Consider the following 12459-nt stretch of genomic DNA (forward strand, 5'->3'; position numbering starts at 1 on the left):
GTATCTTACAACAGGAGTGTCTTAACCCAATTCTCGCAATAGACGCGAGGGGTTGAAAGCACATTATTGGCGAACCGGTGAGACGATCAGACTAGTATCGTGGAGACGATTGGTCCACCAGCTATCCCACCACGTTCAGTGATCGGCTGACTCAACTAACTGGCGCCTATCGTCATATAGATACCTCAGGTCACGTGATCAAATTTATGGCGATTTTAAAAAATTCCATGCGGTATATAAGGCTTCCAAGTCGCCGAAACGGACATAAGCTGTCTTTGCTTCCAAGAAGTAACAAGCTATCCCCAACCAATCAACATGTTCAAGCTGGTAAGCTAAAACTTCATTTTATTTTATAATCTTTCTATATATAAAAAATTTATCTAATTATAAGCTTTCTAAATTTGTCTGCAAGTTTCTTTCTTTGATTACAATTACAAGACGTTCGAACGGAACAAAAGCGTCCCGCTTGTTTGTCGACTATCACATCCTTTGTCAACTTAACGTACCGATTGACTATCGATGAAAACGCAAATACCGTAAAGTGTACGCGTCACAGATATCCTAATAGAATCGTCGATCGATTTTCCGAGATGTAAATTTTCCACAAATAGGACGGCAGTATTTCCGCTGACTGATTTTACGGAGGCATCGTCGCGATTACTCGTCCCTCCGGTTCGTTCTCTCTCGGATATTCGTTGCAGCCATGATTTCTACGTAATGTCGTACCCGTCATTCATTGATACGAAAAGAAGAAATCATTACGAGAGGATCTATCGAAAGACGTTACGATTTTAGCGAGAAACGCGCCCGTTATCTTTCAACTCCGAGTCGAGATTTTTCTTTTCGCCGGCTCGGAACGACGCGTCTGTATATCCCGAGTAAACAGTGCCTCTAATACACCGCTGGAAACTCCTTTCGTCCTCACTCTCGCGCCTCCTATGATCGATAAAGAGACGGGCAGCTGTCCCACGGCGTGCATATATGTAAACGCAAGAAAAAAAGATTCCCGGCCTCTCCCACCCTTGGCTTTCGCGTTTGCTACGACCTTTTCGCTTTGGCATGCGAGCGCGTACACGACACGGCGACGAACCCGCCCTTACACCGTTCACCGGTCTCACGGCGCAACGGCATCCGAGTCTCTGCAGCGGAAATCTACGCGAACAAAATCACTGAAGCATGCATATTGTTAGCAGTGGTGGTGATGCCGCCGACGTCACCGCCACCAAAGCGGAATGCTATCTGCGTGTCGTATTTTTTTTAACGCAGTTCCACCGACCGACTTCGTGTTCTCTGTCGCGATTTCTTGCGAAACGATGTTCGATATCGGCTCCCACGCGTGTTTAATCGATCAATTGGATTAGCGCGATGTCTGACATGATCGGGAAGATCGATCGATAATTGTGAAAACCTATTCGAATATTCATATATAAATATGATTGCAATAGTTCAGCCGCGCTTCAATTAATTATTTTGCAATGTTGTTGTCTTTCTCAACAATGCACTGAATTTTCTGTAACTTGAATTATCGTCTTTGTGAACGACGTGATGAACTTTCGGGGCCACGAGTTACACGGAACATCCAACGGAAAATACATACGCAAGCTCATCGTAGGATAACTTTTGGACGGATTATTATAGAAGACTATTAAAGAAGAGCAATACAACTCTCTAAATCCACCTTACGATCTTCTTCATAGGCTGTCTTCGCTGCCATCCTGGCTGTCGCCGTCGCCTACCCCGGTGGTCTCACCGGCGTAGCCATCAGCCATGGTCTCGGCCCGATCGTCGCCCCGCAGGTCGTTGCTGCTGCCCCAGCGATCTCCCACGGCGCCGTTGTCCTTGCCCAGCCCATTGCTCCCGTTGTTCACACTCCCGCTGTTGTCACCAAGACCGTCTTGGCAGGCCACGGTTTCGCTCTGCACGGTTAATCTAGGAGAACCAGCGTAAACTCACCACCACCACCACCACCACCGAGTCACGACGACGCAGCCCTGGAAGAAAAAAAAAAATACATCCTCTACTTCCTCGTAATGTGAAGGAAAGACGACAAATTTAGCACGCAATTCTCATCGCCGATTTCGACCACTTTACACTTTGTCGCCGTTATCCACGCGTGAACCATCAGGCCCAACGCTCCGCGTGGGATCGGTCAAGTTCCCGTCTCCCTATTTGTCTTTTCTTTGTATTTCATCGACAAAATTTTCGGACTCTCACCTGGATCATTCCGCCATCATCCCGAACCCTCTCCTCGTTCATATGGAATTTTAATAAAATTTTAATTATAAACCAAAGAGTGAGTCTTATTGTTCGCGCAATAATCCTAATCCGAGAGGTAGCTCGGTCTAAATAATAAAAGAAGGAGAATAACGCCGCTATAAAGATAATATCCTTGCTGGCCCTGCGAAAAGATTTTTATGCTTTCCGTTCGCCATTCTGCGTCCGCCGACGTTATCCGACCTTATCCACAATATTTCCATGCTAGTAACAATTTTATTAGAACCCACGTACATTACTAAGGGCGCAATAAACCGCAGCGTGTAAACGTACTTTTTTGTTCTCCCGACATAGATATTATAGATACATCGAAGCATAACTGCATCTTGTTTACACACAGACGAATGGAGTACAGTTAATACACGCCATCTGTAACTAGTGTAGAGTCCGAGTTTTGCTTTACGAGCATCTCTGCGAATTATTCTCGAAATAATTCCTCTTTTATCCTTCGTCCTTCCGAAAGTATTTCTATTTGACGAGATGCTTGCTACGTTGCATTTGGTTTATCTTATCAGATGCCACGTCGAATATTGCGCCCGGAACGAGTCATAGGCGCAGGGAGAATGTCAAGTGTCATTTTATGGCTCGTATAAAACTGACATTGGGATTTGTGGAAATTAACGAACAAAAGGGACACTTTGTAATCCCGTTTTTTATCTAAAAATATAAATCCCGGTGATTGTACATTAATGCAATTTTATTTCTCACTTGTTTGATTTGTAAAGCTCTCTTATTTTCACGTACTTTTAAAAAAAGTATATAAGTAAGTAAGTTCTTTTTATTTAAGCAAAGGGACAGTTTTCTGAGGAGAACTATTCTCGTCGCTTATACTTATCATTCGCATAGAGCATAAGTTCTCCAGTTAAGCTAAAATATCGAAGGTTGTGTCAATTTTTGGTGATAATGTAAGATACATTTTTTTTTTACAGTGTAAAATGTTCTATAGTGTAAAAAAGCAACAGTCCATATCACGTGAAATACAATTAATTATGTTAGTTTCTCTTTTCCAAAATGAAATTAAAAGAATAGTAATAATAATTGAAGTAATCTGATATATTATTATGCGTTATCATCGTGATATTCTTTATCAGAATAATATGTGTTAATGAGCATTAGTATGCTGATATGTTCCTACACGTATCTTACATAGAGGATAAGAAACTTTCACGATTTCTTGTAAATTTGTATGCGTAACAAAGTTTCATGTTTAATACGCCATTATGAATTGTAATTAATAAGGGAATTTAAATGTGACACGTATTTCTTATATGTATATATATTTTTAAACTTAAACAGATTTATCGTAAAATGTTGGATACCACAAATGTAGCAAAATGTCCAAAAGAATTTGTTATATGCTAAAGATTTCAGAGTAACTAATATTTTCCGGATAAATGGAATAATCAAACAAAATTATATTTAATAATTTTATAATAGTCATAAAATATGGAAATGTCATGTTTTTTAACGATTTTGTACGAAAATTTTCCATATTTCACGCGATATCATATAAAATTATTAATAAATTTATTATATATATTTAACATTACATGTTTTCAACACATTTTTCTTTATGTTCTTATATAATTCATGTTTTATTCACGTATCTTCACGTTATCGAACGATAAGTTATGGGGCTGAGGCTCATTAAGATTATAGATGATCCAAAATAAATCGTCGCGAAAAGAGAAACATTTTTCCCGTTATAAGCATTTAATCTTGTTGCTTCACGCTTTTATTCACATCTGTTTCCTATTTGCTTCATATTTATTTGTGCGGAATTGTTTATTGCGGCATAACGCATACCGCAGAATGCGAGATCAAAATTTAACATACTATCCTGAAAATGTATCGTTGGCAGATAATGGGTTAAAACGGAATTACTTGTCCGCGAACAGCGCGATTATGCGGTATAATGCGTGTTGTTTCATAAATTTTACCGGCGAACAAACGGACAAAATTGATGGGCCGCTCGATAGCGCGGAGTCTGCCAAAAGCTCGGACGAGAGATCCTCTTTCGCGAAGTGGTATTAACGGATGTCGGCTGGAAAAAAGGACGGGTAGGAGAGAAGGCAGAGGGAAATCGTCATAGTCGAGCACACTGCGGCGTTTGCGACAAGAGAATATTTTATTTTAGAAACGTTCCACGATTCAGAATCATTTGGCGCGTTGCGGTGAGTCGCGTTATACCAGGAAATCACGATGGTGCTGGCGATCCACTGAATAGTCTGGATAATACGAATCGATGTTAGTAAGTGTACGCCGAGCCTGGAAACTTGTTGTAGTAGCCATTATAATAGCCGTTATAGCCAAGATTATACGCCAAGGGAACCGGTTGGTATGGGTACACCTTCACGTAAGGTGCGGTGTAAATCACCGGGTAAGGGGCCAGCAATGGCGGTAGAGGACCTGCTACCGGTGCTGGTGCCGGTTCTGGCATCGGTGCGCATGTGACCGCTACCACCGCGATAGCCATTAGAATCTGGAAAGCAATAAGGATGATTACATTTTGAAATCGAAACACGTCACTTAAATCGCACGCCCGGCACCCTTCCCCCTCCCCCCCCCGTCGTTTCCTGACTCCTAGTTTTTATAGGCACTATGAAAAATGTCGAGAGTGTGCTTGAGCGAGCAAGGGAGGCGCATTTAGCGTCGCCGGTGACTTTGGCGACACGCCTGATCGGCCTGTTTTTTTGCAATCGCGAGCTTGATATCACCTCGCTCCAATTAATCACCGGGACGATCGCACGTGCCAAGAACGATCTCTTTTTTTTTCTATTTTCCTCGAGCCGCGATGATAGCGCCCTGCTTTTAGTTTTCTTCTTCTTTTATGGTAATTCAATTATCCGTTCAACACAGACGTCCCGCGAAAATTTCGAAAACATTTCTGCGGTACTTCGATTTCGACGGCACTGTAATTTCACGATAACGTTTTCCTCTTTCCATTTCGGATATTCCGCTTTGAAAAGGATTACACGGATTGATCGATCGTGAACGCTTTTACGTATGAAGCGAAGTGTTTGAGCGTTCTCGATTCGGGAGAACTCGACGAATTTATGAAGCTAAAGCGCTCTGTCGTTTATTAGCGAAATTGAACAGTACTTTGTAGTCGTAATGTTAATGCTGGCGCAGATTGTATCCAGTACTCGGATTTCATTTTGAATTTTATTTGATGCACTGAACAAAACTTTATATTAAACATTAAAGATTGTGCTTTAACGACACTTTTGATGTACAAATTTTTCAAAAATCTTACACAACGGGACACTTCGTACCGATGCTTGAAACTAAGGCTTGAAACTAAGGCTGATATGAAAGGAATAAGAAATAAGGAATATATTCGATAGGTTGAAATCTATTAATCCTTGTTCCTTGTTCTTTATTCCTTTTATATTTCTTTAACATCTTAAGACATTATTTCAGACCAATATTTCATAGGCCGGTATTCATAGTCAGATCTAATATTCATGATCGTCTTAAGTACACTCTTAAGAAGTCACGAGCCAATCAGAGGGCCATCATATTAGCGTCTTAAAGATAGTCTTGAAATAAGAACTATCAACTATAAAACCGTCCATAGAGGGCTCTATATAATAATTTTCAATTTTTATTTCAAGACCATCTTAAGTAATATCTTGAGATTCTAGTACGGCTCTCTGGCCGATATTTTAGTCCAGTCTTACATTTGAGACTATCTTAAGTACAGTCTTAAGATGTCATAATCAGAAGGCTGTATTAAGACATTATTTAAGACGATTTTAAAAAAAGAACAAACTATGAATACCGCTCTCTGGTTCACATCTTAAGACGTCAGTCAGTAAGATTTTTAGATATAAGAATCTTCATGAACAAATATCGGTCTATAAATATTGGCCTAAGTCGTAGAAATATCCTCGTGACCGGAAGTGAATCTGTGACTGTAGATAGATGTAGACAAACGAACACGCACGAATGTATACGATGTATATACTTGCCAGTTTGAACATGTTAAGCGTTTTATCAGCTTTATCCCCGTTAAAGAACACACAGGACAACACTGTTCGGTACTGCAGTTGCAACTACGGGAAATCGATCCCTTTATATAGATACATGTCTCCGGGATCATCATTGCGAACGTCTCATTGTGTTTGCCCCACCGCGCGACCATAGGCAGCCTTCGGCAAGATTTCCGCGTTGGCTATTTTTTTCAACTTTTCTCCTCGTCGTTGAGTGGATATCAGACTCGGGGGAGATTCGTTGTTTATACATGATACATATCGAGATAAGTGTGGTGTACACGCGCCGCCACTCGGAAGTGACGTGGCGTTCCGTGAGAACGCTTGCAGATCGGTATCGGACGCATTGATTTATGGAAGGTCACGACGACAAGTATTTAAAGTTTATTCATTGAATTGAAGGTTACAACGACGAAGATGCAGTCGATGATGCCGATAACACGGAGAGAAGGGCGGCGCTTGTAATCGCGGTATAGCGGAGGCGGAAAATCCGCGACTGTTGGTGTGAGTGGTAAAATGGCGACTTAATGAATCCGGAAGCTGTACGGTCTGTACGGGCGTTGCGAGAGAGAAACGTTCATTAAAGATAGTATTCGACGTTTCTCCGTGGGCGGAGACCATTTAATTAATGAGGAAAAAGAAATACCCCCGCCTTTCGCGCGACTCGACGAGTGTCCCGCTTTTATAGCTTCTTTGCATCATAAAGACGCGCGCGCTTTATCCCGCGCGGATCTCCTCCAAATCTGAACGTGCTTCATCGTCGTAAGACTCTGAAACGAAAGAATCGTCATCGTTGTCGTGAGTCGTTGTCGTCGTAGTCGTAATCGATTGTCCGCGCGCCAACTACTTTGATAGCGATTTATGCGATTTTTATACTATGTTTTTATCTCATGTTAAATATGGGCGAACGTCCATTTATATGATTTTAGAATTTAACGAATAAATTGCTCTTCCCCATATTATGTCATTATTTTTTTCCTGTTTCAATATTAATATAATACATATTTTATATGAGAAAAAATTGATTTTTTTAATTAAAACTATTTTTAATCAATTTTTTTTATAAAAATCGCTTTTTTTTTTTAACAAAGAGAATTATTTTAAAGCCATCTTTTTGCAAAAAAATCGATTTTTGGCGAATTGATTCGGAGATAGCACATCCCTATTTGTAGTCATTCTAAAAAAATACGGTAGTGTTTATATAATTTTCACTGTGTTGATATAAACAGATAGAAATATCTTTCCATGATACACGAAGCTAATACTTTTATACGTCAAGATATGTAATGTAATGTAAAAAGGATAAATATAACATTAACTGTCATTATAGAACCAATAATTGCGCTGTAAGAAAAATGGGTGTGGGAATTTAACACACTATGCGATGTTTATATAATTCTCTTGTTATTTATATCAATACTATAACACGGTGAGAATTATATAACCACTGTATGGTGTTAATTTCCCATCCATATTTTTTAGAGTATAATTATCGGCTTTATAATAAGAGTTAAAAAAATGTTATACTTACTTTTTTTCTCTTACATCACATCACGTATGTTTACCTATACAAGTATTAGCTTCGTGTGTCGTAGAAAAATTTCTAAGACATTTTTATGATAGCAACTATAATTACTTCTGAACTTATTGTCTTTTGTTTTAGAAGGCTTGTCTTAGAATGTTAATAAATGGTTGGTTCATTCACTTGAAGGTGATCAGCTCCATCGATATCGGAACGAAAACGTGCCTCGACAGATTTTTCTCGAAATAATCCAACTTGTCTTAAACGATCCAGACGCTAAATGAGAATTCTTGAGTCATATAAGACGTGTTACTCGTATCTATTCTCATATATAACTCGCGGCATGCCCATCGAAGCGTGACGGGCGCGAGTGTCTTTCGAAACAGCGAACGGATTATTTGTTGGCAATTCCGTATGTAAGGTCTAAAAATGGCGACGACCGTACGCGACGGGACAGCGATTTTCTACGCGCGCGTAGGCGTCCGTGGCTCAACCGAACCTGTCCTGGTGCCTGTAAAATAGCTATTCTGCATTCTTCGTACGATAAATTAAATGGTTATCTAACGCGCAAGTTATATTTTGCGTAAAAGGGGGGTACAAATTTATCGCTGATAAGATAGTCGCTAATAACTAGAAACCTTGTCTGATCCAAAGATATCACTTCCTTCTTGTACACTAAAAATCTTGTTTTTTGCGACAGGCTTGAAGTATATTTTCATCATTATTTAATAGCGGAATAGTCATTACTTGATTTCAATAATTATTATATTATACATATACTTCTTCTGATGTATTATTGCACTAATTATTGCGTATGTATTTCTTTTGAAGTCTTATTGCATTAATAAATCATACGGGAGATAAAACCGCGCGTATTTACAAATTCTTTTTCTACTTCAACAAAATGAGATTATCGCGAGGTGTTGGACCAAGAATCTTTGGTATACTAAATAAATCCTATTAATTAATACGTTAAAAAAGGCAATTTTTAAGGCTGGGTTGTTTCTATCTTTTGATAAATCTCAGCTCTTTCTTACTCTTTATTGTCTTATTCTTTTATACTCTTACTTATCCATTATATAGATAAATTATCACATAATTTAGCCGAAGATGAAACAATCGGCCTTAAATGCTTAAAAATAAATTTTTGTAATAGTTTTATCTATATCTCGAAAATTTCTGATTATTTTAAACAAATATATATATTATATTTAGAATTATTTCAGATGAATATATTTTAAATTTTATGAATTCTCTTAAGCGGATTCTCAATTTAAATTTAATCGATTTGTATGAGTGTATAAATATAAATATCTAATATCATTTATTTACGCTATAACATTTAAACTATACTTAACGATTTTTACGCGATTTTATTTTTAAAATTGGCGAACAACATGATGATAATAATTAATACTTATGCGGTTTATCTTTTTCAGGTTTTTGGCAATCTGGTGGCCGTTAAAATGTCAAATCACAAAGCGGCGAGCTCGCATGATAATCGTCGTAATCTGGTTCATCGCTCTGACAATGACGTCACCCTGGTTGCTATTTTTTGACTTGGTTTCCATCTACGACGATGATCCCGATTTACGTTTCTGTCTGGAAAAGTGGCCGCATCCTAAGGACGGCTCACTGTTCTTTCTGATTGGCAATTTAATTCTTTGCTACGTGTTACCGATGATACTCATATCTCTCTGCTACATTCTCATCTGGATCAAGGTGTGGCGCAGGCATATACCCACCGATACCAAGGACGCTCAGATGGAGAGGATACAGCAGAAGTCGAAGGTGAAGGTGGTCAAGATGTTGGTCGTGGTCGTGATACTCTTCGTCCTCTCATGGTTGCCTCTCTACGTGATCTTTGCTGTAGTCAAACTGGGTGGCGACGTGGCTGAGAGGGAGGACGAAATTCTGCCGATCGCCACGCCGATCGCCCAGTGGCTGGGCGCCAGCAATTCCTGCATAAATCCGATCCTCTACGCTTTCTTCAACAAGAAGTACCGGCGCGGCTTCATCGCCATCCTGAAGAGCGGCCGGTGCTGCGGCAAACTCAGGTACTACGAGACCGTCGCGATGATGTCCTCCTCAACAAGCATGAGGAAGTCCTCTTATTACGTCAACAACAATAATAATTCATCGACGAGACGCTGGCACGGACCACCGGTCCATCAGGATAGCAACGTTTCTTACATATTCAATCACACTGGTGTGTAATTGTAGCCATGTGAGTCGAAGGTGCTCTGAGGTAGCCTTTACTGTGCTGATTCGATACCCGATCAACGGTAGACAAATTGAAAGAGAACGCGGTGGCCTTTGCACCACTCTAACGCATGGTCGAAGCCAAAATCTGGCCGAAGTCAGCCAGTCCGAGAATTATGGGTCATAATTGTGGATGATCGACATGATTGTTACTCGGGCCGGAAGTCGTCAATGGAAAAACGAGAGCCGGAGGAGAAGGAGCCTTTCCCGGCAGACCACGAATCGTTGCCCTGCCATTGCCCTTACAAAAGACATCGTTATTTGGATTTTGTCACAATGTTAGCCACTGCGTATCCTACGTAATATATTCTAGTTAAGACGAGTTCACCGCTGCGAGCGCGCGGTTGTACAATTATTCGTCCAACGACACGACGAAGTAGCTTTCTAGGTGATCCAAGAGACGAGATTTACGCTTCAATGAATCTTAGAACTTCTTCTATGTTCGAGATATTTGTACGGTACGTTTGAACGAAGAGTCTAGTTAAGTTTACCAATTAAATGTAAAGTAGGATGGGGTTTGTTACGATTGCGGCGGATGTGTGCACCCTTGTATGTCGAGTACGTCAGTACGTAATTAGTGCGACAGCGATGAGTGGCGATGATGTCGGGATGATGACTCGTGTGAACGCGAATACGAATTGAGTCGTTATTTCTTGATAGTAGACACAGTGCATTTCCGTTATGACAAACAATTAACTGATCCTCATCGGTGGGGGCTCACCGTAATTAAGGGAGCAGAAGTGGAGGCGTGTGCACCAATTAACATGGAGCTTTGTCGAATATACGACGGAAGACACGGCATAGTGCAAGGCTCGATTTTGTTTCGTATTTCACACGAGTGGTCTTCGAACAGAACAAAACATTGATAAAATAAATCGCATAAGGCATTATCTACGCGTGTGTATCTAATACTGCGTACCGCAGATTCATTCGTACATGTTTCGTACACGTTGAGATCACCAGTTGCACTAAAAATCCAGATTAGATAACACGAATCCATAGCGAGACGAACGAGCATATAATAATTTGCAGATTGTCATTAATGGTCAATATTGTGATTACGAAGAACAGTTTGTTTATATTTTTCAGAAGAAGCTATTGGTCAATGAATCATGTGGTTGATTTCTTTGTGAGACTATAACTTACGTCATTCTCAATATGTATCTCTAATATCCATTTAAATTTTTCATATTCTATAATATATTTATTCTTAGAGTAAAATAAGAATAAAATTAATTTAGTAGTAATGAGTTAATCGCGATCTTTGTAAATCTACCGGTAAATACTACCGGTACATGCAATTTGTTTACATGTATTTTCCAGGAGAAAATATTGGTCAATAAATCATTGGACACTACAACTCACGCCATCCTCTAATATGTTATGTATCTCTGATGTGCATTTAAATTTTTTATTCTATAACTCATATATTCATTCTTTGTGGGGCGGAATAAGAAAACAATTAATTTGAAGTAGCAATGAGTTAATTGATCTTTACAAATACTACCGGTACATGCAATTTACCACGTATTTAAAATTAGAATTACTAAAGTTACGTATATACAATATATGTTCTTACCGATTAATCTGAGATATCTGTTTGTAATCCGTGCAAACGCCGTTGCTCTCCACACTTGCGACTCGTGCCAAGGACATGAGAAAAACTTATAATAATGCAGATAAAGACGTCTGAACGATTTCTTTTTTCCGACGTCCTTTAGAGACGTTTTTCGCATTCTTGTATCATCGAGAAACCAAATAACTAAATGGCAGTCCAAAGTGGATCCTATTACTATCATCATCATAGGCGTTTGTTCGTTCTTGCTGGATTAATTGATAGGGGTTTTTCGAGCTTGATCGTTTACACCATCGCGTTTGCACATCGAGACTAATCCAGATTGTCCGAGGGCATTTCCCGTAGCCTTCTGAAGCCGCAACATTTATCTCGCGCTTGTCACAGCTCGTTATTTCGTCGCACGTGATTATCCGTTGACGATAAAAGAACAAAAGGGCGTACTTTGTTCATTGGCACCGCGATCGATCAGATCGCGGATTTCCGGGCGCGGATTTCGATGACGTGATAGGGCGATCGAATGATCGCGTAATTTGTTACATTTTAAGGGCCGAGATCGGCTTTTGCGTTTTTTCTCCAAGAGCAGTGGGATTACTTTGAATCCTTATAACTGTAACATGGTAACGCGCCGTAAGCGAATTGCCGGATTTTACGATAGAGTAATTATTTTCGTAAGGTTTTTATACTGAGACGATACGAAAACTGTAGATTTAACTGCAGATGTGCGAATTATTACAAGATCACCGAGTCTATTCCAATTCATATCCATCGGTGGTGATTAAGTGTAACAATGATAAAATAGGACGGGAAAATAAAAGAAGGATGCGATCAGC

At 39.7% G+C, this 12459-nt stretch overlaps 3 protein-coding genes across 3 annotated transcripts in view; 2 read left to right on the plus strand and 1 right to left on the minus strand.

The window, feature by feature from the left end:
* LOC108752886 (neuropeptide SIFamide receptor) overlaps nt 1–10334 on the plus strand; it is a 43012-nt gene extending 32678 nt beyond the window's left edge. Inside the window, exon 3 of the mRNA XM_018494057.1 lies at nt 9231–10334. Within this exon, the coding sequence (XP_018349559.1) occupies nt 9231–10008 (778 nt within the window). The 3' untranslated portion in view covers nt 10009–10334. The remainder of the gene's footprint in view (nt 1–9230) is intronic.
* Nucleotides 234–2291, plus strand: LOC108752889. Its single transcript, XM_018494060.1, has 2 exons — nt 234–327; nt 1698–2291. Exons 1-2 carry the CDS (start codon nt 316–318, stop codon nt 1926–1928), a joined length of 243 nt encoding a protein of 80 aa, XP_018349562.1. The 5' UTR covers nt 234–315; the 3' UTR covers nt 1929–2291.
* LOC108752888 lies at nt 4384–6338 on the minus strand. The gene is made up of 2 exons (XM_018494059.1): nt 6249–6338; nt 4384–4756 (listed from the first exon to the last, which is right to left on the minus strand). Exons 1-2 carry the CDS (start codon nt 6258–6260, stop codon nt 4523–4525), a joined length of 246 nt encoding a protein of 81 aa, XP_018349561.1. The 5' UTR covers nt 6261–6338; the 3' UTR covers nt 4384–4522.
* Nucleotides 10335–12459: the final 2125 nt, after the last annotated feature.

This window comes from Trachymyrmex septentrionalis, unplaced genomic scaffold (genome assembly GCF_001594115.1).
Source record: "Trachymyrmex septentrionalis isolate Tsep2-gDNA-1 unplaced genomic scaffold, Tsep1.0 scaffold62, whole genome shotgun sequence".
NCBI lineage: Eukaryota > Metazoa > Arthropoda > Insecta > Hymenoptera > Formicidae > Trachymyrmex > Trachymyrmex septentrionalis.